We start from the raw sequence: 23523 nt of genomic DNA, 5'->3' as shown, positions 1-23523 counted from the left end.
CACTCTTCAATGTCACAGCTCGGGTGAGTTCATTCCCCTGTCGAAGGTTTGGACGTGAGACCCGGCAAGGCTGGAGACGCAACCGATCCTGTGGGCAGCGGAGGTGGGGCGGAGGCACGTCCTGGCGGCGGAGTGATGCCCACCGCCCAACGGGGTACTCTGTCGAACGCCAGCGCCAATGCGCTGCCAGCTAAGGGCGTCATTGCTGACGTCTCGCTTGGCAAGGCAAACAGCGGCGGCAGCAGCATCCCTCAATGGGGTGCGTGCGGCGCGGCCGCGACTGCAGCTGGCGCTCCTGCCTTTGGCGTCTGTTGCTGTGGGCAGAGGCGAATATTGTGAGTAATATGATTTTTTTTTTGCTGTTCTTGAATTGCCGGTGTAGCTGCTTCTTGGGCTTGTGTGTGCTGCGATTTTTTTTGTTGGTGTTTTTTTTATGCGTTATGGGGCTGTTCGTTTGTATTATTCTTGTTATATGTTTTGTTCGTATTGTGTGGTTGCGCGGCTCAGGCTGCAGTTGTTTTTTTTTTTTGTGTGTGTCCTTGTGGTATGGGCGATGAGCTTACATCTGTGTTTTTGCTTCCGTGGGTGCCCTGGTGCGTGCGTGGCGGGTAGAGAAGATGCAGCTGAAAGGTGAACGCCCCTCGCTGCCGTCGAACGGGGTGAAGCAGACGGGGGTGCAGTTGACGCAACGCGCCATTCCGGACGACGCCGCCGCGCGTCGTGAGGCCATCGTCGACATTGTGCTGATGCTCTGTCCGGATGTCTTGTTTCCGGCCGGGTCGCCCCCGGCGGCGTTTGGGCGCCCCGGTTTTAGTGAGGCTCGCGGTGGCAGCAGCAGCAGCGATGGGAATGGCTCCCGTGTGCCCGGCGCAGGCGCGGCGGCGGAGGAGCTCTGCGTGGAGCGTCTCTCGGGCGGCATCACGAATGAATTGTTCCGCGTGTACCACCCCGCCGACGACACACACTCGGTCGTTGTGCGTGTCTTTGGGAGGGAGACGGAGCGCGTCATCACGCGCGAGAGTGAGTTCTTCTACCAGTCCTTCTTCATCCCCACCTACGTGCGTGGCAGAAACTTCCTCGTCTACCGCTTCCTCAACCGCTACCGGGCGCTGTCGTTCACGGAGCTCGCGCAGGAGGCGAGTAAGATGGCCTGCGAGGTTGCAGCGTTCCAGGTGCGGGCCACACTAGGCGCCAGGTGCGACCACCACGACCCGCAACTCTCGGCGGAGGAGCGGGCGTACTGGAACGACGTGGGCCCCACCCTCGGGGGCAGGCATGCCGCGGTGTCCGACGTGTGCCGATTCGATCGGGAGGAGAATTACACCCTGCACGCGCTGACGCGGTGGGCGGAGCAAATGCTGTCGGAGGGGGTGCTCGGCAAGGTGTGCGCGGGGAAGCGGGCGGAGTACGAGGGGGTTGCCACGCAACTGGAGAGGGAGGCGTCGTGGGTGCAGCGACTGCTGCTCCGCCACGCCTCTGTTCTCGGGGAAAGCGTCTGCCACAACGACCTCCTCGGCGCGAACATCATGCGCCACCTCGAGAGCGGGGCTCTTACAATAATTGATTTCGATTACGTGAAGCGGAACTACTTTCTCTTCGACATTGCCAACCACTTTAACGAATACGCAGGGTTGGAGTGCGACTATGACCATTACTTTCCTTCTGATGCGGAAATGTCGAGCTTCATAGGGCTCTACAGAAAGGCAATGCGTGCGGAGCTCCATAGACATCGTGAGCGTGCACGTGGCATGCAGCTGGAGGAGATCATTCCCGGGGAGAAGGTCTTCTTCCTCTCTGAGGTCGACGATGAGGGAGAAGAGGAAATGATTGCTCATTGGGTGCGGCTTGTCAAACTTCTTACGCTGGCCTCGCATCTCTCGTGGGGCATTTGGGCTTTGCTCCAGGAGGCGGTGTCTGCGTTGGAGGTGGACTTCCTGTTCTACGCCAAGTGCCGCCTGAAACGCTATCTCGAAACGAAGGATACATTTTCCTCGGGATTTCTCTGAGAGCAGTCGGATACGAGTTGTACACACATTTACACACAAATTGTACCCTTTTGAAGCGCAGAGACCTTTTTTCTTCTTCTGGGCTTTGCACTTCTGGCCCCCCACTCGTTTTCGTTGTTGATTTTGTCACTGCCCTTTGTTTTTCTTTTCTCCAGCCCCGTTCCTCAGCATAAATGTTGGTTGCCCTTTGAGTTCGTGTTTCCCTTTTGCCGATTATTGTGTCTGTGCTCTCTGCCTGTAGCGTGGCGACTGCGACGGCGTGGTTGATGGCCTTCCGCTAGTAGCCGAGGCGGAGATGCGGGGCGCGCCCCATCGTCCCTGCACCGAGACGGTGCACCGGCCGGCCCCGGCGCGTGAGGGGGAAGTACGGCAGACGATTGGGGTCGGCGCGCAGAAGTCTGCATGCGGCGCGCAAACAAAAACAAAATAAAAAAAATGGAAAAAGCAAAAAAAAAAAACGAATAAATAACAGGAGTCAGAGACCGACACAAAATTTGTATATATCTTGACGGAGCACTTTGCTTCTGGGGTTGTCGTGGGTTCGCCCCTGTTGCCGCTTACGCGCCGTCCTATGAAAGTCTCACAGATTCCCGCAGGCACGAAGAGAAAAAAAAACGCGTTTCACGGCCCCTTTTGTGTGTGTGTGTGTGTGCGTCTTGTGTCCTGCGCCTTTCTGGTGGCCTGGCTGTGTTTTTGCCGTGTCGTTCTACGACTCCTGCCGCATCACTCTTTCACGTCGTGGGGCGGGTTCTCCGTGCCTGAGCCGTCTCTCGGTTTATTGCTTCTACGTCGTAACAGGATTTCCGCAGACAGCCTTCCCCGTTCGAACGCGGAAGGCCGCTTTTCTCAGACTCTTCTGCTCTCCATGTGCCCCCCGCCACCACCCGCATCATCTCTTGATTTCTTAGATCGCGGGCCAATGTCGTCTTGCCCCTCTTCTTCTGTGCTGCTTCTCCGTCTCCTCTCTGCTTGTGAAGGGCCGTAGACTTTGTCTTTGGGTGGTGCCTGCGACGAGGGTGTCAGGGCTCCCGCATGCTTGAAGGCGACGTTGGCGACGTATCTGCCGCCGCAACGGAAGTGAATGTGGCCCGCCTCCTCGCAGCGGCGGCGAACTGCCGTGAGGGGCTGGCCGTCGCCACGATTCGGCTGCGGCTCCTGCACAACTCGACTGAGTCGCACGCGGGGTGGAGCCGGCGGGAAAAGGACGTGCTCCTGCTGTGCCTTGACCGCGCCGTGTCGCGCGTGTACCCGCCGCTTGACCCGCTGCAGTACACGCAGGCCCCGCCGGAGTTCCTCCTGGAGGACGGAGCACGTGTGGTGCGCCTGCGCCTTACGCCCTCTGCGCGGTACTCGTCCGCCGCCACGGTGCCCCATCGGGTGGAGGGCAAATGTCCGCCGCCGCGGACGACACCGGCCGACGCCACAAGCAGTGACGATGCCCCTGTTGTTGATGCAGCGGCGGCGAGGGGAGAGTGCGGGGGTGACGAGGATGCGGCGGCGCTCATGCGGCGTCGTTGGAGGAAGGCTGCGTGGATGACGGCCCGCATCTTCAACGAGGGCGGTTGGTATCCTGCAGAGCAAAGGCCTGTCAAGGTTCCTACCGAGACAGTTGGGTGTATGCGCAGTGGTGCGAGCAGCGAGACCGTCCTCGACGTCGCCGCACGCCTCAAGGAAAGACGCCTTCTTCACGCGGATGCCTTTGGAATGGAATTTATCGGGCTCATTGTGGCGCTCACGCCGCGCTACGCGTACGTCGCGGTGCCGTTTCTCCAGGACGGGCAGGCCTTGCCGCAGTGGTCGCTCGTCAGCCGTGTGGGCGTGCCATCGCTGCTGGCGGAAGCGGCGGCAACGCTCACACGAAAGCGCGAGAGGAGCGAGTGCGCAACAGGTGGTTTCGTGCTTTTTTTAAACGAAGAAGAGTTAGTGGCACACGATGTGGGACCGCTAAATCGTCTCCAGCCAGATCAGTGCGTGCGGGTGGTACTGCGGGCGCACAAGGTGTACTGCAAGCAGCAGCGCACGCTGCTCGGCGGCCCGGCCTCGCTTTCGCTTGCCTTTGAGGATGCCGCCGTTCTTTCCTGCACCGCCGTGGAGGATCAAACAAATTTGCTGGAGTCGCTTTCGACATATTTGGACTTACTGCAGATTGTGCGTGCAAGTTGTGCGCGGTTTCTGCGGGGCTACAGTAAATACATGGGGACGTCTGCCAACAGTGCCGAGGCGCGGCTGTTCACTGCGGTCACCGACACCGTCTCGGTTCACATGAAAAAGTTGCGCGGGCGGGAGGGTCGGTCGCCTGTGACGGTGGCGTCACCGCAGGAGATTCCATCGCTGCTGGAGGGGACGTGCGTCGAGTTCAAGGCGAAGATCGACAAGTGGCGGCGGGACGGTCCCGACGACGCGGCGCCGGGGCAGCGGAGGCACGCAATCGTGAATCTGGAGCGGATCCGGCACACGGTCGCCGCCATGGCCTCCACGCTGGGCGGCGTCCTCCTCGTCGGCGTCGCCGATGACGGAGAGGTGATTGGCCACGCGAGGGGGGCGCTGAAGGAGCTGCGCCTCTCTGGCTTTTGCCCGGCGATGGTGAAGGGCAGCGTCACGGTCACTGAGATGCGTGCAGTCCGGGGCGAGCGCCCAACGACGATGCCAAAGGACTGGTGGAAGGCGGCGAAGCCGCAGCCGCGCGAGCAGCAGGATTCGGAAGATGCCGCGGATCGTGTCGTGACCGTCGTCACGGTGCGACGCGGACCGGCGCCCTTCTACACGACGTCGCGTTACTCCGTCCCGTACACGCGGGGGTTTGCCAGCACCGTCCCGCTGCATCTTGTCGTCTGCGCGCGGCGCATCGCCGACCTCCTGCCGTAGTCTCTTCCGGCGTTTCGAGAGACATGGGCCGGGCGCAAGGAGCGGCGTAAAACACGCATAAAAGGCGACGGAAGTAAACTCAACGCGGGAGCGAGGGGTAAAAAGGAAGGGGAGCAGGCGGCGAGGCGCAGAACCACCCTCTTTCTCCTTCGTCCACCCTCCGTGGAATTTACGTGCACGTGCAGCTAAAGTAAATGTCTTTCCTCTTCGTTTCTGCCCCTCTGACAGTTGCCGCAGCAGCGCGGCGGATGCCCGCAAACCGCGTTTTCCGTCGCCTCTCCGCTTGCTTTTTTTTTCTTTTTTGACATTACGAACCGCGCTGAATTATGCTGCTTCGTAGCTTTTTGCTGCGTTTTGCCGCCGCGCCGTGCCGCCCGCGCTTCAGCCCACGGTGGGAGGGAAACGACGAGTGGACGGCGCACACACACACACGCACACACACACACAGAGAGAGAGAGAGAGAGGTAGAGAGAGGCAGGGGGAGCAAGCGGAGGGCGGAGGGCGGCAGAGGAGTAGACGGCGAAAAGGAGAAGCGGAGCAGCCGGCGCAACCTGCCGTGGCAGCAGCCTGTTAATTTGGCGGTGGCGGGCAGGCAGACATCTTGGCGGTCGCCATGTCGTTTCTAAGAGACCTCTTCCACCGCGAAACGCCGCAGGAGGCGATGCGGAAGTACAAGCGTGGGCTTGACCGCACCATGCGCGACATCGACCGCGAGCGGAACAAGCTGCAGACGCAGGAGCGCAAAATTGTTATTGACATGAAGAAGATGGCGAAGCAGGATCAGATCGACTCGGTACGCATCTTGGCACGCGACCTGGTGCGGACTCGGAAGTATCAACAGAAGATGTACCGCATGCGCACCCAAATCCAAGGCGTCGCTCTTCGGATCCAGACAATGCAGTCCACGGGGCAGATGGCAACGGCGATGAAGGGCGTGACCAAGGCAATGCGCAGCATGAACAGCAGAATGAACATCCCCGAGATGCAGCGCGTCATGCGGGAGTTTGAGAAGCAAAATGAAATGATGGGAATGAAGGAGGAGATGATGAACGACGTAGTCGACGACGTGATGGACGACGATGGCGAGGAGGAGGGCGAAACTGAGCTTGAGATCCAGAAGGTCATGGACGAGGTCGGGTTAGAGTTCAAGAGCAAAATGGGCATCGCCGACGCGATGTTGCCAACAAGGCAGCAGGAGGATGCGGAGGATGATAAGGAGCTTGAGGCACGTCTCGCCGCGTTGAAGGACTCAATGAAGTGAGGTAGAGGATTTTGTTTGTGTGTTTGGTTTTTGGTGTCGGTTTGCTCTCAGGTGTTACGGACGGGGGTGGGGGAGAGGACTCAGCCGGCCCCCGCCGCCTCCCCCCGCTTTTTCCCGCATCCCTCGTCTTCAGCGGAGTGCAGCGGGGTGCGTCAAACCGAAACCCGCGCGCCGTCGTCAGCGGCAGCCAAGGGGAGCGTGTCCCTTTCCCTCAAGTTTGCGTCCCTGCGTGTGGGTGTGTGTGTGTGTGTGTGTCCTCCTCCCCACTCATCCGACGTTGTTGTTGTTTTTTTTTACTTACTGATGCCCCTTGTGTTCACCGCTTTGAGGTTAACTGAAGTAGCGAGGCCCTGCTCCCTCCGTGTCGGGTGCTGGCAGCGTTCAGGCAGTGCCCGAGGCTGAAATAAACGCGCCACACCGTGGGGAGAGGGGGAGAGAGAGGGTGGCAAGCAAAGAAGCAGCACACAGCCAAGCAGCAAGAACGAGGAGGGAGGGTATACATAAGAAAAAGGAAACAAAATAAATAAGAATATAAATAAAAAGGGGAGCGGAGGGGCAATGGCAGCAGCGGCAGAGAGTGTGTTGGACCTCAATAAGCGGTGGTACGAGCGGTCGCTGCCGTTGCGCTCCTGCAGCCTAAAGGAGGTTGCAAACAGTGCGGTGACGAAGGATGAAATGGATGCGATGTTCTGTGAAGCGCAGGAGGCCCTCGACGCTGAAACGGCGCAGAGTCAAACCGACAAGGGACGCTGGTACAATTCTCAGTTTATCTCGCGTGGAACAACCGCGGACAAGATTGCCTCCGCCGCAGTGAAGCTGAGCGATGTGGATTTCATGTTCTTCCTGGACGGCTTTAACCTGCTCTTTGACACCGCACGCACCGACACACACCACTACGAGGCGGCCCTCAAGGCCCTTGCTGTGGTTTGGCCCAAACTTTTGCCCCATCGTCCACTGAAGCGCTTTGTGACGCAGTTTTTCACGACCCTTCCTACAGATGCAAAGGGGCGAAAGACAGTCCTGGTCTATTGGTACATTGAGGATTACTTAAAGCGCACCTACGCCCAGTTTCTTTCGCTGGCGGAGTCCATGCTGAAGGATAGACTGCAGAAGCGACGCGAGGCTTGGCTGGAGGTTGTAGGGAAACTGATGTGTAGTATTGCTGAGGGCCGACATGTGGCGATGGCGCTTATTGTGGATAAACTCGGCGATCCCACCTCCCGTGTGGCGCACCAAGCATACCATCACTTGCTTTCCCTTCTAAAGGAGTCTTCGACGCACCAGGCGACGTTGTTTGTGGAGTTGGAAAAGGCCATTTTTATGAACAACTGCCCTGTCGCCACGATGAAGTATGCTGCCAATGTGATGAATCAATTTGTGTACACCAAGGAGGAGCGCAAGCTTGCCTTGAAGAGTGTTCAAACGTATCTTGCGCTCTTTCGCAAGCTTGTGATGAACGCCTCGGTGGATCTTTCCGTGACCACCGCCATCCTCGTCGGCTTACGCCGCGCCTTTCCCTACGCTGGGACGGACATCGCGCCACTTGAAGAACATTTGAATGCGCTTTTTGTGCTTGCCAACACGGGAACTTTTATACAGCGCGTGGCGACTATGTCGCTGCTGCAGCTTATATCCCATGGAAAAGGTGCAACGACGGCGTTCCAGAATCGTTGGTATCGGGCGCTGTATAATTTACTCTTGATCTCGCCGAAGCAGCTCTCACACTCTACACAAATGGCAGGCTTCTTTTCCATGCTTCACAAGGCGCTACGCATGGACAAGAATGAGGAGCGCCTGGCAGCTTTTGCACACCGACTGCTACAACGCTCTTTGTACTTTAGCGATTCTGTGGTTTGCGCCATCCTGCTGCTGGTGGGCGAGATGTTCCAAGCGCATCCGCGTCTGCGGGCGTTGGTTCTGGGGACGCGAAAAAAGCCCTTAGACGCTGCGGCGGAGCGTTACGATGTACGATGCCGTGAACCACAGTTTTCACATGCCACAAAGGAATCCCTGTGGACCCTTGGTACACTTGCACGACACTCCCATCCATCGGTCGTGAAACTGGCGGTGATGCTGATGTTCAACGAGGACGTCGTCTTTGATAGCCACCCGTTAGATGAGCTTACGTTGCCAAACTTTCTCACGATTTTTGTTGACGCCCGGGCGCAGCCAAAGGAGGAGGAGGAGGTGAGCACAGGAATGTCCGTCTTCAGCCGTGTGGTGCACACTCCGAACATTCCTAGTGCCTCGGACCCATACTTTATCAATGCAAGTGCGCAGCAGGTGGACGTGTCTGCGCTGTTTCTGCACCGCTACGCCGTTCAGCGGCAGCGCTTCCTTGACGGGTTGTCGCAGGTCCGCTCCACGTGGGGCGACGCCAGCGGAGAGGCGGATGTGGCGCTGCGGGTGAAGAACGTCGACGCCTCGCTCTTTGGGCCCGCTGGTATGCTGGGGGGGGAGGCCAGCGGCGACGGCACCAAGGCGAAGAAGAAGAAGCGGTCCGAGAAGGAGCAGCCGCACGCCGCCAAGGCGGTGGAGTTTGACGAGGAAGTGGCGAGCGACGGCAGTGGCGACGGCAGCCAAGACGGCGACGGCGACGACTTCGACGTCGCCGGAAGTGAGGGCGACTTGGAGTGGGGCAGCAACGACGAGGCGGCGTACGACGACCTGCACGCCGCGGAGGACTACGACGAGGAGGAGGAGGACTACGAGGACGCGGACGTCGCCGGCGAAACGGCGCTGGGAGGCACGAAGGCCCCGGGTGACCTGGACGGCGGCGAACTCGCCGAACTGCTCGACGCGAACCGCAAGGGCCTGTCAAAAAAGCGGCGGCGTGCGGAGGAGTGGCTTGACCGCGCCACCGCCGCGCCTGCGCCACCCCCGTCGAAGAGGACGCACCCGGAGGCAGTGAAGTGGAACAGAGTGAAGGCGCCGCGTGTTGCACGAAGCAAATGAACCAAACACGGCTGCGGTGGTGCGGCGCGGCGAAAAACAAGAAGGGGTAAAGAAAAAAAAACGGAAAAGAAAACTGAGATTAAATAAACACGTCGATTGACTCATGAATGCAACGGTGTCCTGTGGGTCCGCTTGACTTGGGGGCACATTCTCGGCATTAATGTTGACTTCGTTGTGTGATGCGGGTTGTCCTGCAACTTCCTGGTCGTCATGATCCATTGTGGGATTGTGTGTGTGTGTGTGTGTGCGTGTAGAGTAGAGGGGGGGGGGTAAACTTTAGCAGTCGCATTTACGCCTCTTTTATTTCTCCTTCTCCCGCTTCTTCTTTTGTTACCGTTGCCCACTCTCATTCACAAACACGTTTGCTTGCGTGCGTGTGTGCGTCAACTAGCAAGAGCGTCCAGCAGTGTCTGTTTTGTAGTTGTTTTTTTTTTTTGTAGGCAGTTCATCGTCCGCGTCCTGCGGTAGCCATTTTTATTGGTTGGCCCTTTTTGCCGCTTGTGTGGGTTGCCCTCGTGCGATATGCCGCTGCTCATCCCGTCTGCGCATGCGCAGCCAGCCCCGCCGCCCAACCAGGCGAAGTGCGAGTTGCTCGGGCGTCTCATGAGGCTGTACCGTGCGCTCTGCGTGCGTCACGACGAGGTGGGGCAGGAAATCATTCTTAATGACATTTTGGCCTTCCTTACACGCAACCACCAGCATGATATGGCGGAGAGTGTCATCGCCACCTGCGAGATCAGCCTGCCGCATCGCTCCAACAACCAGGCGGCGCGGTACTTTTACTACGTCGGTCTCACGCGCGCCCTTCGACTGGAGTACGTTGATGCGAATCAGTGCCTGCAGCAGGCGCTTCGCAAGGCTCCTGAGCGTGCATTCGGCTTTCGCGTCGCGGCGATCAAGCTTTCCCTCGTGGTCCAGTTACTGCTAGGCGAGATTCCGCCCCGCTCGGACTTTTTGCAGAAAGATATGCGGGATAGTCTCTCGCCGTACCTGCAACTTGCCTCTTGTGTGCGTTTTGGGCAGCTGAGCCGGTTCATGTCTATTCTGCAGCAGCACAAAAGCATATTTGAACACGACCGCACCTATTCCCTCATTTTGCGGGTACGGCAACATGTAATTAAGACAGGGCTGCGACGTATTTGTCACGCGTACAGCCGCATTAGCATACCTGATATCTGCTTCAAGCTTTCCATGGAAAACCCTGCGGATGCAGAGTACATTATTGCCAAGGCCATTCGCGACGGGGTCATCGACGCCGTCATTGACCACGAGAAGGGCCACCTCATCAGCAGCGACACCGTGGACGTGTACTCCACCTCTGAGCCGCTGCTGGCCTTGCAGCGTCGCATCCAGTTTCTCAACGTCACACACAATGACGCCAAGCGCTCGATGCGGTACACCGCAGCCGATCCCGAGCTTGAGGAGGAGCGGCGAAAGCTGGACCGCGAGGAGATGGACTCCGCCCTGCGGGCCGCCCTGGAGGAAGAAGAACTGGGCGGGGCCGATTTCGAGGATGGGCTGCCGTAGTCGGTTTCTGCGGGGCGCGTGAACGCGGTTCAGGTGCTTCACTGCGGTGCTGCTCAGCCGCCCCGTTCCCCTAATGCCCATGGGCGACGCTGAAGGCGGCACAAGAGAGCGGCGGTTGGCTTTCACCCGCGGCAGCGAGAAAAAGGGAAAAGGAAGAAGTTGGACGCAGAAAAAAAAGGAGAAGGAGAATACGCAGGGTAAAAAACTGCAGAAGCAAGAGGGCAACCAGAAGAAGTATATATGCCTGTATTTGTGTTGGTTTGCTTGTCTGCAGTTTTTCTTTTCTTTCTTTGGGTTCTTCCTTGCTGCACCGGGAGGGCCCTGTGACGTCCTCGCTGGCGCGTGCACGTGTCTCTCCGTTTGTCTGGTGGTATATTTTGTCGTGCATGCATGTTTTTTTCTTCTCATCCTCGGTTTGCTTGTGTTTCACACTCATCGCTCTTCCCTCGTGTGGAGTACACACACACTCACACACGCAGAGGGAGAGAGAGAGAGAGAGGGGATAGGGATAGGGAAAAGTGGGAAGTTGTTGGAAAGCAATGGATGCGAATCCAATGAGTGAGGGTGTTCAGCCGCAGCAGCCGCAGCCCGAGAGGCAAGAGGAGGGGAAGCAGGAGCAGGAGCTGGGCAGTAGCTCCGTAGCTCCGCCCACATCTGATGGCGCTCAGAATAGCACGCTGATATCACTTGCGCCGCCGATCCCTCTGCCCCCGCCGGCAGAGACGCTTGACGCCTCCACCGACAGACGCCGCTCACTTGCAGCGTCCGTTCTTTTGCGAAACACCGACGCGGACCTTGCCGCCTCGTGCCGCTCCTCAACTTACCCAAGGAACTCCAGACGCAGCAGTCTTCGCGTCAGGGGTGGCGTTGCAGAGGGTCTTGAGAGGGCGGTCGACATGGTTCAAACCTACCCGCTTATGCTTGTCGATGGTACTGCCTTTGAGAACCAAATCCTTCGGAGAAACTCCGGGGATAGTTCGCTGTTGAACTCCACAATTTCACTCATTTCGCCTTTAAACTTGGATGAGGCGGATGTGTCTTTCTCGGATTTGACGGATGTGCTGGGTCAGCTGCGTTCAAAGAGCAGCGTAGTTCCCTTCGCGGCGCGGCTAAAACGCGCATGCATGTGGAGCGTGATTGTTATTGCCGTACGGGCGCATCAGGCCTGGCGTGAGGCCTTTCGTCGGCAGCGCCTTCGTGCAACGCTTGAGTTTCTGCTGTTGCCTGTAATTTTGCGGAGGCGTGGAGAAAAGGAGGTGGGGAAGACATTTTTTCGTCGCTCGCAGTGCAAAGGGCCGGAGCCGCTACGTGACGACGACGGTCTAAAGCCACAAGGAAACTTTATCTGGGAAAACTGCGAGTTTTTCCGTTCTCTGGGGAACCCACGGTTCTGTGAGGAGGTTGCGGAGGTCGTTCTTCGCTACCGCCACCCCGCCGGAAACGCGATCGCCGCCGTCGGCGCGCCCTCGCAGGACGCGCTGCACATTCTCGTTTCCGGCAAGTGCGACGCCATCACCCCGCCCGGCGAGGCAGTTGGCACGGTGCGGCGCACGAGGCTCTCGGTGGGAGCTAGTTTTGGCGGTCTCTACGGCGGAAGGGAGGTGTACCGCAAGGTGTACAGGGCCATCTCGCAGTGCGTTGTCTGGGTGATCCCGCGCGACGACTTTGAGGCGCTCTTCTCCAGGTACGCCGACGAAGCCATGAAGCGCGTCTACCTAGGCGCGCTGAAGCAGCACCACATGGAGCACCTCTTGCGGAACTACCACGCCTCCGAGTGCATGACGCGTGTGCCGATCTACCGCGCCCTCGATCGGGATATTGGGGTGTACGCAAAGGACTTCACACCGTTAGTGCTAACAAAGGGCGACGTTCTCTTTGAGCAGGGCGAGCCGCCTGGCGACATCTACTGCCTTCTGGAGGGCCAGGTGCAGCGGCAGCAGCTGGGGGAGGACATGACGTATGAAAGTGGCACATCGCAAATTCTCTCTCCAAATGAATCGGAGAACAGCTTCTCCCTCAGCACACGCTTCGTGCTCCTGGGCGAGGAGCCGCACATTTTGCCGGCGCCGTTGCGCTACAAGTGCTCCGTCTTCAGCCGTGCCGCACTTTTCTTCAGGGTCAAAGGCGACCGCTTCGTGGACGCCCTGCTGGATGACGCCAAACTTTTTCTCCGCATCCGGGCCAATCTGAAGGCGCAGATACGCCGCTCGATGCGGCTCTCCCCAGAGGCCCTGGTCAGGGTGCCGCTGCTGCAGGAAATGTCGGGGGCGAACCTTCATAACATTGCGAACGCCGCCGAGGCCCGTGTGGTGGAGCGGTGTACCTCAATATGCGAGCCCGCGCAGGCCGTTCGGGAGATTTACCTGCTGACGGCGGGCGAGGTGCAGGATCCGCGGCAGCTCAACCGCGCACCTACCTTGCCAATGTCGCCCCCCGTCACGGAGGCGGAGGAGACGCCGGAAAACGCGCATCCAAAGGGAAAGAAGGAGCGGAACACCAAAAACGTCTTTGCAGGACACGAACGGGAAAAGGGAACGTCAAACATGCCACAAGCACACGAAACCGCGTTGGCAGGGCGGTATCATTACCAAAGTAACTCCAGATCGGCGTCTGACGGCTTGGAACCCGCGCAGCCCCGCTGGACTTTTTTCCGGGGCAGCAACCAGGGTGAATTCTTGAATGGCATTACGTACCCGGACGAACAGCAGGAACTTGCACCGCCGCTGCCGCCGAACCCCACAAAAAACTTTCTTTGCACCGTCGGTGGTGGATGGGAGGGACTACTTGTGGAGAAGTGGCCGAACGGGTGGGAGACGAGCACCACCGTAGAGCTTTGGGCCATACCAACCCTGCATATACGGACAGAGTTTAACTCTTTACCAAAGTCGATACAAAACTCGATTCTTTTGTGCGCCCGCACACTGCAGATGCAGGCTCTTGGTTTGTCCTCCATTGTGGTGGCAAAGCTGCCGCCCATGAGTGTCTTTGTGCCACCGGAAAAGCGCGTCAAAAACCCCAGCCTGGGGATTGAAAAGGGCCAAGCACGGGACAAGAGTGCCTCGTCCCTCCGACGGAAGCACGCCGGGAGTATCCAGTCGCATGAGCGCTCTACAGCAACGGGGAGCCGGCGCGGACGCGCCACTGCCGAGCTCTCGGGGTCGCATGGAAGTATACTAAGTGGGTCCTCGGTAGGCTTCTTGGCGAATGAAGAGATGAGCTTTTCAAGGAAAAAAGCTTTCCAGCAGCGCGTGCCGCTGCTCACTCCACTCACCACGTCCACTGCAACGAAAAGTCCATCCCCCGCAAGAAGGGGAAAGAATGTAAAAAGCGGCATCAAGTCCAAAGCCAAAGATGCAGCAGCTACTCTGAAGGTGGAGCCCACGGAGGCGCCAAAGCCTAAAGCGGGACCCCCGCCACTCCTCTTTCTTCGAAAGCTTGCCTCCAAGCTTGAGGAAAAGCCACCCATAATTACCTCCGAGATGTGTGCCTTGTACGCTGGGCGGGAGCCGCAGAAGGGCATCATTCGGCAACCGCAACCGATAGCAAGCAGAGTGGCAGGGGTAGCCAATAACGCCGTGATCTCTGCCGACCAGCAACCCAGCTGGCCAGTGGCGGCGGGGGCGAGGAGGCAGTGGTTCCACGTGGTGCCAAGCTTTGCGCCCCTTCCAGGCACCGTCAATAATAATAACTATATCACCAGTGCGCCTAACCTCTTGCCGAACACAGCACTGATGGTAAAGCGCGAGAAGGGGTACGGTGAGGTGCTAGCCTCGCAAGCAAACTTCTTTGCGTCTCTGGCACAGACCAGGCGAGCCCAGGCGACGGGGTATGAATCGGCCTCAGCGTTTTCCCCCGGTGAACCAAAAAGTTTTCCTTCTCCAACAAGATCAGCTTCGCCGAGGTTGATGGGTCGACCCGTTCCTGGGCGATACGCGTATCGTTTGTAACGGAGCACACGCACAAAAAAAAAGGAGAAAAAAAAACCGATGAAGCAAGGAACGCCCAACGCCGTCTACACACGCGTGTAGAAGAAGTTATCGCATGTTGCTCCTCAGAGTTGATTGCAGGGCTGAAGCGCAAGACTGTGTGTGTGAGAAAGAGATGGCAAGAGAAGGCTGCGGATGGAAAAAGGTGTTCGGGATGCAAATGGAGGGGAAAAACAAAGAAACGAAGAGGTAATGTACCGCTATGTACAGGGGAAGCTCCCCCTATCTGTATTTGTATATAACTCAGGAGTCTACGGTATTTAACCCCATTTTTTTTGTTTTTGTAGTCGTCGTCGTTTTGGTTTTTCCTTTTATTACCTATACCCCTTCCGTTTTCTCACGGGTGATCGGTCTTCGCATGTATGTATTTTTTCCGGATTTCAACCCCCTACGCACAGTGAGAGGGGGACACACACACGCGCACACGCACACCTCCCTGTTTGTACAATGATTATTATTTTTTTGTTGTTGTTGTTGTTTTTTTTCTGTTTGTTTCGTTTGAGTTATGTTCTTCTTCTTTTTCTTTTCTCTCGTTTGACTGTGCCTTCACCGCCTTGTTGCTGCCACGCAAATACCTCTTCCAACACCCCTATTCACCATTTCCCACAACCCACTGAGTGCCTCTGTAATCAACCGCGCCTCATCCTCATCTGCTGCAGGCAGGACGTCCCCGGGCTTCCATGGCGGAGAAAAACTGGGCCTTGGGCGAAAATGGGGCCAAGGTGGTAGAGGTATCACACGAGGCGGCCCATGTGGCGAGTGCCGCCTCCAACCTGCTTGTCGAGCGCGAGGATCTGCTCTGGATCACCTCCGACGCGCCACAGCACGTGACGCTGAAACTGGCGGAGTCCCACCCGCCCCTGCGGTACGTCGGCTGGCACGTCTGGCACGACTACCTCACCAACCCGAAGACGGTGGAGGTGGCGTCGGGGGAGTCCGTCGACGACATGGTGGCGCAGCTGGTGTGCCAGGCCGTCTCCGGGGCCGGAACGCAGGTGTGGAAGTTGCCGAATGCGATTCCCCCCAACCACTTGTTTGTTCGCGTCAAGATATTGGAGACCTTTAGTCCGGGGCCAACGTACATGAACAACGTCGTTCTCTTCGCCAACGACCCCGGGGCCCGGTTTCGCGGGGCCCGCACCGCGGAGTTGACGGTCCCCAAACAAGCAGGAGCCTCCGCGGCGCGGATGAGTGTGCTGCTCAAGGAGCTGGATGAAGACATCCGGGCACTGCACCCCATAAAGACGGTCTCGCCCAAGAAAAATATGTTACTATACGTTCCACAGGAGCCCATGGCGGCGTTTCCGCACGAGTACGCCGAGGAAGAGTCCGCGTCGCCGAACCTACGTGGTCCCGCAGAGCGGCAGGGAAGTAACTATATGAATAGAGGTCCCCAATACGCCGTTGCAGGGGAGCGATTAGAAGGTGTAACGCCGGCACATGTGGCCCCAGCTGCTGGTACCGTAGAAGTTTCGCGCGGGTTCAACGAACGCCTATGTGCCCTGGAGCAGGCCGTCGCTTCCCTCACGCAGAGCATGAACCACCAACGAGAAGATTTGACCATGATTAAGCGATTACTTCTTCAACAGGCTTCTGAGCGACGCCGCGAATTAGAGCAGAGACTTACTGCACAACAGGCCTCATCGGCCCAGCAGCAACTACAACTGCAGCAACATGAGAAGCCACACCGAGTTTCCCGCCACCAGGTGTCCGTGGACTTTCCAGAAGACGCCCTCCGATCTTTTGTAGAGGCAGTTGTGGCACCAAAACTGCACAAACACACGAAGCGCACTGAGGCGCAAACTATAGCTAAACTAGATGAGTTCTTGAAGGATATCGTTGCAGAGATAACCCTGGCGGTGGACGATCGTGTTCGGTTTCATCAACAAGCCAGTTTAAACAATACTGGGTTATTGCCGGATATGGCGCCGCACAACTCTGAAAGCCGTAGGGTAGAATCCACTAATGCCCCGCCATGTCTTATGAAAGCGCGTGAGCGCTCGAGTGAGGTGGATTGCCGTGCCGCTCAGCCCGCACCTGCCACGGTTCCTCCTCGCCCGCTAGCATCATCTGCAGCGACACCGCCTGAGAGCAGTGTAAGTCGCCGTCAGGGCAAGGGTGCTGGAAGCGCTCCTGTATCAATTATCCGTGATGGTTCCTTGGAACCTGATTTGAGCTTCTTTAGAGGTTCAGGAGAAAACCGCCGCTGAGATGTATAAGACGTGCTATTTATATTTCTCGCGGGTTCAATCGGAAGGTGATGCTTCTGGCGCGCTGCGCCCTGTTAACTCTGCAGGGAAACTACTCTGCACCGGATTGGCGCGCGGTGGGTTTTGTCAAGCTGCATATCCATTGATGCATATAGAATTGCCACCCGAGTCGTATTTGGGCTGGCGATGTTTTATTCGTCTCCCACCCTGTTTTTTGCCTTTAAAGAGCGAGCTAATTTAAAAAAAGAAAAACGCGGGGTTAAAAAAAAACTCGGTCTTTTTTCTATATATATTCTTTCACCTAGTTGCCGTTTCTTCTGATCGGTGTGCATGCATGCATGTGTGTGTGTGTGTGTGTGTGTGTGACGATGTTTACGTTTCTTGCTGGCGTGCTTTTACCAGAGTTCCGCGTCGTGTCGACCCCAGGACGCGCAATTTATATATGACGTACTCCCTGTAGTTATATGTTTCTGTTTGTATTTGCGTGTCCTTTCCTTTATCTCTCTCTCTCTCTCTCTTTGTCTGTCTGCCTCTTTTATGGATTCGAGCGTTATTTCTACTTCCTTGGCTTTTTTTTTTCAGGGTGGCTGCGTTCACTGCAGTTCCACGGCGAGTGTGAAGTGGTAGGAGTCCTGAGCGTCGTTTGCACGGTGGCGGCGGCGGCGGCGATGCAGTCGCGGCGAAATTCCATGATGTCGCGCGTGTGCCGAAAGTACGCACGTGTGCCGGGGCAACACGGCGACGGCAACGCCCCGGCATTTTACCCCATCGCCATCAACCCTGGCTGGTGGGGGCAGCCGTTTGCGAAGGTGAAGGACGGGAATAGTCAGGTCCTCTTCATGTACGGGCTCCTCTTCCCCATCTCGCTCTATTGGCTCTTTGACGTCACCATTGGCCAGCGCACACGTGTGGGGAACGTGGGCAAGCGGGCCCTGTACTCGAACACGTTCTTTAGACAGCTCGACCTCGACGACCCGGACCACGCGATCAAGTACGAGAAGATGCGTGAGGAGGTGGCGGACAATAAGTTGGAGGTTCGCTGGGGCGGGTCCAACTTCCTCGCAAGCTACCTCTGGGAGCCGGGGGATCCGCAGCCGGATATTCGCCGCCGAACTCCCCCGGAGCATCATCACTAGCCCTCTTGCATGCCGCACGCCCGCTACCGGCGCCATGCGAGGAATGTGTAGAATTCAGGGAACAACAAAAAGGGGGTACGTATTGGATTGAACAGAGGCTGACAATTAAAAAGGAAAACGAAAAAAAAAAAATGTTATTGGGGTTTCCGAAGATTTTCCCTATGAAGGGACATAGAGTTGAGGTGAGTGGGCGTCAGGGTGCTTTCGCAGAGGACCGTAGTCCGTCCCCGTGTGCGTCTGCGCGTGAGTGTGTGGAGCGCAGGGGGTCGACACCATGACGCTGCGGAACAGGTCTCGCACATGGCAGCGGCGTTGGCATCGTGGGAATAGTACGAAAACAATTTTTTTCTCTTTTTTTTTTAAGGAGGGAGGGGGTGGAGGGGAGTAGTCAAATTTCCTCCACGCTCACAGGAGGCGAGGAATTGCGTGTATTGATGTAAAAAGGGCGAATAGGAAAAGGGGTACGCAGTTGGGGTGAATGAATGTGAGCAAGAGAGAGAGAGAGCGAGAGTGCGGGCGTGAGTGTGTGTAGTTCTTGCATCAGCCGGCGAAGGAGAGTTGCACCTCAGAAAGAACTTTGCAAACTATTGTGGCTTATTAGTGGCTTTAGGTAAATTAACGTGTGACAAGGAAAAGAAATAGCCGGGAGTTTGCGGGTAGTAGCTGTGCGGCTGTGGCTGTATCCTTGTTGTGTAAACGAGTCGGTCTGTTTTTTTGTACTTTTTTAGTTGCTTTATTTTCCTGCCCATTAGTGAAGGTGAGGGCAATAGCTGCTCCGCCGCCGCCAGAGCACCACTCACTGCCGTCTGTGTGGTCAGGGTCTGTTTCTGCTGTTAGCTCCGTCTTTCGCGCTGAGGAGAATGCGCGGCACCACGTGTGTGCTGCTGTTATGCGTGACATGCATTTACTGGGTGCTGGCTGTGTTGATTCTCCTGCTGCGCGTCGTGGATCCGCACATGCGCGGCTTGGTACGCTACGGTGGTCGACATGGAAAGGGCTCAACCGCCGCCGATGGTGATAATAATAATAATATCGCTGCAGCTGGGAAGCGTGCGGGCGTGCATGTTGTTTGCAAGGACAGGGTAAGCCCCACGGAGCACAGAGGGTGGCTCTGGAACGGCGTGACGGTTGCTGTCCGTGCGCTGGAGGGTTCCATGTTGTGTCGTGTGCGTGTAGGTCGCAAGTGCGGTTTTTGTGCCTTTTACTTGACGGGTATCGTCTCTGCCTTCCTGCTATGGCAGACGTGGGCTTCGTCGCGTGTTGCCGCAAGCTGTTACGAGTCGCTGCCGCTGGCGGCATTCTTTATTCATTGTGCGGTGCGCCTGTGGGAGTGTCTCCAGGTGCATCGCTTTCGAGGTGGACCGCAGGATACGGTGACGTTGTTTGCCGCACTCGCGGGGTGCTCCTTTTACGTATTCGCGGTTATCTCTAGTAGCCCCGTTATCTGCAGCGTCGCCCGCGCGGTAGCCGAGAAGCCTGCCGCTTCCCGCGTCTTGGGAAGTGTTGCAGGGAGTCGTTCCTTTCCTGTTGTGCCAGTAACGACGGTGGGTGCCTTTCTTTTGCACTTGCTCCTGCAGAGGCTGCAGGGGCTGCATCACGGCATCTTGGCAAGGCTACGGGGTGCACCGAGGGCTTCGTCTGCTTCGTTCGAAGCGCCCATCTCGGGTAGGAAGCGACACGCCGATGAGGTGTGTTCCGGTGTTGAGGCATCCGCCGCGGCATCTGGCTCCTTCTACCGTTTCCCCAATGCATGTCTGTTTGCCTACGTGCTGGAGCCGCACTATGCCTGTGAGATTCTAATGTACGTTGTAAATGCTGTTAGCCTGTGGACATTGACCTCCCACGATGCCGCATCGATGCTGGAGGTGTGGCGCTCGAAAGGAGCCTACGGCACGCTGCTGCTGGCGGCAAGTTATGCGACCCCACTGGGGGTTTTGTTGTTTTCACTGTTTAATCTTGCCATGACGGCCTCCGAGCACCGTCTGTTTTGGAACCAGTTGAATGCGAGGCGGGAGCGCAAGGAATCGGTTCCGCCTTGGAATCTCTTTTACCGTGTCTGGTAGCAGCAAAATGGCTGCGGGGGGCGCTGTGCGACTTGACCTGAGTGGAGGCGTAGTGCTTCTTTTGCATTATTCCTCTTCCGTCGTCTTCCTCGCCGTTGAGGTTCGTTGTGGCTGTTTGTTGTGGTCTTTTTTTGTTTCGTTTTGTTTTGGTTTTTGTTTTCATTCTTTGCATGGCTGCGCTGACGTGTGAACGTGACCCCGGCTACCCTCTTGCCTTTCCTTTTTATTTGTTTGTTTGTTTGTTTGTTGTTGTTGTTTTGCTGCCCCGCACGTGTGCGTGTGCGACTGGCGTGTAGACCTCACGGAGTGTGCCGGATGCGGGATGCCGCCTGTGAACTCGGGGTACACCTTCGAGGACTTCCTCAAGCGCCTGGAGCGCAGCCCCGTCACACACATGTCGCCGCTCTACCACGAACACCGGGAGCTCTTCGTGCGTCGCCCCGATATGTTTTCGCGCGCCGTCGGCTCCATCACGTGGGAAAAGGGGTGTGCGCTGCTTGACGCGGCGTACCACGCGCAGCCCATCGCCCTCGTCACCTACCGTGCGCTGCTGGCGCGGATGCTGCTGCACAACCAGTACGTGCGGCGCCGCGGCTCTGGGAACCTGGTGCCCTGGAGCGCCGCCCTGCGAACGTACTCCGAGGCGATTCTGGCACACGGCAACGCGGTTCCGACGCGGATGACGATCTCCGCGCTTCGCCTCTTGGCCCCGCAGCGTCAGTGGGCGGCCGCCGTCGCACTGCTTAAGCTCAGCCAGGCCAACGAGAAGCTGACGATCCCTATGCTCGTCGACGCGGCCGGCTGCTGTGCAACTCCCTCGGCGTGGCAGACGGCCATGGCGCTGCTGGGTCACGTGCACGCGCAGGCGCCTAACCTACTGCCCGACTGCATTCAAAGTCTCCGGCCCGTGGGGACGGATGCCGCGACGGTGAGCGCCGCCGCGAATGCGCTGATATCTGACCGTGCAGGTCCAACCCCCGAGCAGAAGCGGGTGCTTGCGGTTCTAAGTGACGTGGTGGCCGCGGTGCCGTGGCAGACGGCCGTGTCCAACGAAATGTGTACGTCGCATCTCACGCACCTGGTGGCAAGCACGACGTACACAACGCAGGAGAAAACCGAGGCGCTTCTCTCCGCGACGCGGCAGCTTCCGTGCGAAGCGTTCATGCAGCTCATGATGGCCCACGACGCGCCCGCGCTGGCGTCTTCAAGCGGCGGCAGCACACCACCGACACCGACACCGACACCGACAACGGCTACGGTGGGGGAGCAACCACGAAAGGCGCTGGAGCTTTCACCGCTGAACTCGCCTGTTGTCAGAGAGAGCTTGCAGTTGCTTGCCAAGGCACCCGAGACGGCGGTTCCTTTTCTTGCCACCATCATCGGCAAACTTCCCTCGGCGAAGACAGCGACAAGGTTTCTGAGCGAGGCGGCCACCATGTACCGTGACACCCTCGCCACTGCAATGTTGCGCCATCCACTCGTTGTCTCGGCTCTGCTGCGGAAGTGTTCAGAGGAGGCGGAGTGGCGCCTCGCCTCTTCGGTGCTGCTTTCCATGTCGCCGATCCCGCTGCCTTGTGAGGTGGCCAGTGCACTCGTATTGCAGATGCGGGAGGCGCGGCAGCCCTCTTTGGTTGTAGACATTCTCCAGAAGTCTTTTGTGCCGGCCAAAGTTGCCCTGACGCCGCAGGCCATGGAGGCGGCGCTGGTGTGTGTCTTGGCACACAATCGTGCCATTTCCGCGTCAGACGCGCGCCGAACGCCAGAGACGCTGAAGAGGAAGCAGATGTCACAGGTCCACTGGCTCTCCGCACTGAGCTGGGCGACGGATTTGGTGCAGGACGAGGCGGAAGGGCGTATCTTGCAAACGGGCTCTGCCGCTTCGTCCGGTGCTGTGAGCTACTCTCCCCCCAAGCTCGTCCCACGCCAGAAGCCCCTGTCGCCGCGTATGCTCAGCCTTCTTATTCACATATGCGTCGGCGCTGGTAACCCCCAGGGAGCTTTGCATGCGATGGGCTACGCCCGCGCCGTCGATAAGACCGAGCTGGCGCAGTCCGAGGCGATTCGCGCCCTTCTCTACTGCATGATGTATGACCGCCCATACGAGGCCGAGGCCATTCTGAAGGAGGCAGAGAAAAAACACGGGAAGGAGCAGGCACAATATCTTGAGCGGTTACTGGTGGCCGTTCAAGAGGCAAAGCAGGAGGAGTCGGGCGCCCCTGAGCCCTAATTCTGCCTTTCCGATTGGCCCTAAAGCCACTGGCAGTCACCTGAGAGGGAAGGAGAAACTACCATCGCTGCGTGATGAAATGCGTGCGTGTGGGTGGAGTAAGCGCGGGAGAGGGAGGAGGTGGCGGTGGTGGTGAGGGTGAGGGTGAGGGTGCGTTTTCATTGCATCTTCGCATGCGCCGCTTCTTGGGAAGCGAGGGTTATTTTGGGCACTGCCTGCGGTTGCTGCTGTGCTTATTGTCGTTGTAAGGAATGGAAACCAACTGCACTCTTCCTTAACGAACTCTACGTTTACCTCTCCAGCCGCCTCTCTCTCCCGCTTGTCATCTCCCTGTGTGTGCCTGTCTGCATCATTGCCGCACATGACGCCGCTTTTTCTCGCCTTTGCCTTGCCGCGGTTGCGAGAGGGAGCGAGGAGGAGAAAGCGAGCACTCCTTTATAAGGAGAGGTCTTTCTTTTTCTTTTTCTTTTTTTTTTGCTTTTTGCTTTTTGCGTGGCAGCAGAAATCGCTGTTGGCATTCGGTGAGGGAAAAGGAACTAGCGGGGCAGCCCGCATACACCGCACACAAATACACACACACACACACGCGCACGCACGCACGCCCCTTGTAGTCACCGAAGAAGCGGGGGTGGGGAAAAGGGAGGAAGGACGGGGGAAAAAAAACAACAATAATAAAAATAGAAACAAAGAAAAAGCCGACGCGAAAAAAGCGACGACGGGCACTGCGATGGGCACGGAGCCGGTCTTGCAGCCCCGGAGCCCCATCAGTAACGAGGAGAAGTGGGAACACTGCATGGAGATCTTCATTCGCAAAACCACCCTGGGCCTTGCCGTTGGTGTGTTGCCGGCACTTCTCATGTCGCGCTCTGCTGTGGCGCGTTCCTCTATCATCCTGTTCTCCGCCGGCGTTGGCGCCGGCATCGCGTACGGCGAGGCACGCTACCTCTTCGACCACAACGTTGTGTTCGACCGCCGCCACATAGTCCAGATAGAACTCTTTACCCCGAAGAAGTAGGAGGCGGTAGCGACGGAGGCGCACCGCTCTGAGTCCATTGTTGTCTGCCCGGGGGTGTGGAGCAGAAAGCGCCCCCGCCGCCGCCGCACACACACGCCCAGGCGGAAGGGGATGAAAGTTTTGAAAAGAAAAAGGAAAAAAAAGCAAGCGGAAGAAGACAGTGGCATGAGCACACAGGGGACTGTCTTCGCTTTCCCTACTCCCCTTCCGAATCTGTTGCGTACACGAAGTACGAGAAGGCATCTTCCTTTTTTTTTTCCCCACCCCTTCTT

The 23523-nt window shown here is 57.7% G+C and overlaps 10 protein-coding genes across 10 annotated transcripts, besides 23 other annotated features; all 10 read left to right on the top strand.

The window, feature by feature from the left end:
* Positions 1-617: 617 nt before the first annotated feature.
* On the top strand, positions 618-2006 carry Tco025E_01865 (choline kinase; the record flags this gene model as incomplete). The annotated part of the gene is made up of 1 exon (XM_029368801.1): positions 618-2006. One exon carries the CDS (start codon positions 618-620, stop codon positions 2004-2006), a length of 1389 nt encoding a protein of 462 aa, XP_029231105.1.
* A 413-nt stretch (positions 2007-2419) lies between these two features.
* Positions 2420-2477: a microsatellite.
* A 163-nt stretch (positions 2478-2640) lies between these two features.
* Positions 2641-2668: a microsatellite.
* Positions 2669-3038: 370 nt separating this feature from the next.
* Tco025E_01864 (Trypanosoma vivax) lies at positions 3039-4871 on the top strand (the record flags this gene model as incomplete). The annotated part of the gene is made up of 1 exon (XM_029368800.1): positions 3039-4871. One exon carries the CDS (start codon positions 3039-3041, stop codon positions 4869-4871), a length of 1833 nt encoding a protein of 610 aa, XP_029231104.1.
* Positions 4872-5290: 419 nt separating this feature from the next.
* Positions 5291-5318: a microsatellite.
* Positions 5318-5345: a microsatellite.
* Positions 5346-5484: 139 nt separating this feature from the next.
* On the top strand, positions 5485-6132 carry Tco025E_01863 (charged multivesicular body protein 2A; the record flags this gene model as incomplete). The annotated part of the gene is made up of 1 exon (XM_029368799.1): positions 5485-6132. The coding sequence occupies one exon, from the start codon at positions 5485-5487 to the stop codon at positions 6130-6132; it is 648 nt and encodes a 215-aa protein (XP_029231103.1).
* Positions 6133-6142: 10 nt separating this feature from the next.
* Positions 6143-6176: a sequence feature (A-rich).
* Positions 6177-6358: 182 nt separating this feature from the next.
* Positions 6359-6387: a microsatellite.
* Positions 6388-6690: 303 nt separating this feature from the next.
* Tco025E_01862 (ribosome biogenesis protein MAK21) lies at positions 6691-9087 on the top strand (the record flags this gene model as incomplete). Its single annotated transcript, XM_029368798.1, has 1 exon — positions 6691-9087. One exon carries the CDS (start codon positions 6691-6693, stop codon positions 9085-9087), a length of 2397 nt encoding a protein of 798 aa, XP_029231102.1.
* A 219-nt stretch (positions 9088-9306) lies between these two features.
* Positions 9307-9339: a microsatellite.
* Positions 9340-9609: 270 nt separating this feature from the next.
* On the top strand, positions 9610-10614 carry Tco025E_01861 (putative proteasome regulatory non-ATPase subunit 3; the record flags this gene model as incomplete). The annotated part of the gene is made up of 1 exon (XM_029368797.1): positions 9610-10614. One exon carries the CDS (start codon positions 9610-9612, stop codon positions 10612-10614), a length of 1005 nt encoding a protein of 334 aa, XP_029231101.1.
* Positions 10615-10759: 145 nt separating this feature from the next.
* Positions 10760-10803: a microsatellite.
* Positions 10804-11091: 288 nt separating this feature from the next.
* Positions 11092-11129: a microsatellite.
* A 24-nt stretch (positions 11130-11153) lies between these two features.
* On the top strand, positions 11154-14561 carry Tco025E_01860 (uncharacterized protein; the record flags this gene model as incomplete). Its single annotated transcript, XM_029368796.1, has 1 exon — positions 11154-14561. One exon carries the CDS (start codon positions 11154-11156, stop codon positions 14559-14561), a length of 3408 nt encoding a protein of 1135 aa, XP_029231100.1.
* Positions 14562-14869: 308 nt separating this feature from the next.
* Positions 14870-14916: a sequence feature (A-rich).
* Positions 14917-15008: 92 nt separating this feature from the next.
* Positions 15009-15032: a microsatellite.
* A 19-nt stretch (positions 15033-15051) lies between these two features.
* Positions 15052-15136: a sequence feature (A-rich).
* Positions 15137-15280: 144 nt separating this feature from the next.
* Tco025E_01859 (uncharacterized protein) lies at positions 15281-16810 on the top strand (the record flags this gene model as incomplete). The annotated part of the gene is made up of 1 exon (XM_029368795.1): positions 15281-16810. The coding sequence occupies one exon, from the start codon at positions 15281-15283 to the stop codon at positions 16808-16810; it is 1530 nt and encodes a 509-aa protein (XP_029231099.1).
* A 339-nt stretch (positions 16811-17149) lies between these two features.
* Positions 17150-17175: a microsatellite.
* A 134-nt stretch (positions 17176-17309) lies between these two features.
* Positions 17310-17344: a sequence feature (GA-rich).
* A 114-nt stretch (positions 17345-17458) lies between these two features.
* Positions 17459-17478: a microsatellite.
* On the top strand, positions 17479-17946 carry Tco025E_01858 (uncharacterized protein; the record flags this gene model as incomplete). The annotated part of the gene is made up of 1 exon (XM_029368794.1): positions 17479-17946. The coding sequence occupies one exon, from the start codon at positions 17479-17481 to the stop codon at positions 17944-17946; it is 468 nt and encodes a 155-aa protein (XP_029231098.1).
* A 491-nt stretch (positions 17947-18437) lies between these two features.
* Positions 18438-18469: a microsatellite.
* A 337-nt stretch (positions 18470-18806) lies between these two features.
* Positions 18807-20009, top strand: Tco025E_01857 (oxidoreductase; the record flags this gene model as incomplete). The annotated part of the gene is made up of 1 exon (XM_029368793.1): positions 18807-20009. One exon carries the CDS (start codon positions 18807-18809, stop codon positions 20007-20009), a length of 1203 nt encoding a protein of 400 aa, XP_029231097.1.
* A 114-nt stretch (positions 20010-20123) lies between these two features.
* Positions 20124-20169: a sequence feature (A-rich).
* Positions 20170-20231: 62 nt separating this feature from the next.
* Positions 20232-20272: a microsatellite.
* A 59-nt stretch (positions 20273-20331) lies between these two features.
* Positions 20332-22236, top strand: Tco025E_01856 (uncharacterized protein; the record flags this gene model as incomplete). Its single annotated transcript, XM_029368792.1, has 1 exon — positions 20332-22236. The coding sequence occupies one exon, from the start codon at positions 20332-20334 to the stop codon at positions 22234-22236; it is 1905 nt and encodes a 634-aa protein (XP_029231096.1).
* A 106-nt stretch (positions 22237-22342) lies between these two features.
* Positions 22343-22389: a microsatellite.
* Positions 22390-22686: 297 nt separating this feature from the next.
* Positions 22687-22726: a microsatellite.
* Positions 22727-22788: 62 nt separating this feature from the next.
* Positions 22789-22836: a microsatellite.
* A 55-nt stretch (positions 22837-22891) lies between these two features.
* Positions 22892-22930: a microsatellite.
* A 443-nt stretch (positions 22931-23373) lies between these two features.
* Positions 23374-23408: a microsatellite.
* Between the last annotated feature and the right edge of the window lie 115 nt (positions 23409-23523).

This window comes from Trypanosoma conorhini (genome assembly GCF_003719485.1).
Source record: "Trypanosoma conorhini strain 025E chromosome Unknown Tco_14.4_contig_00066, whole genome shotgun sequence".
Taxonomy (NCBI): domain Eukaryota; phylum Euglenozoa; class Kinetoplastea; order Trypanosomatida; family Trypanosomatidae; genus Trypanosoma; species Trypanosoma conorhini.
This window is presented reverse-complemented; position numbering and strand designations above follow the sequence as displayed.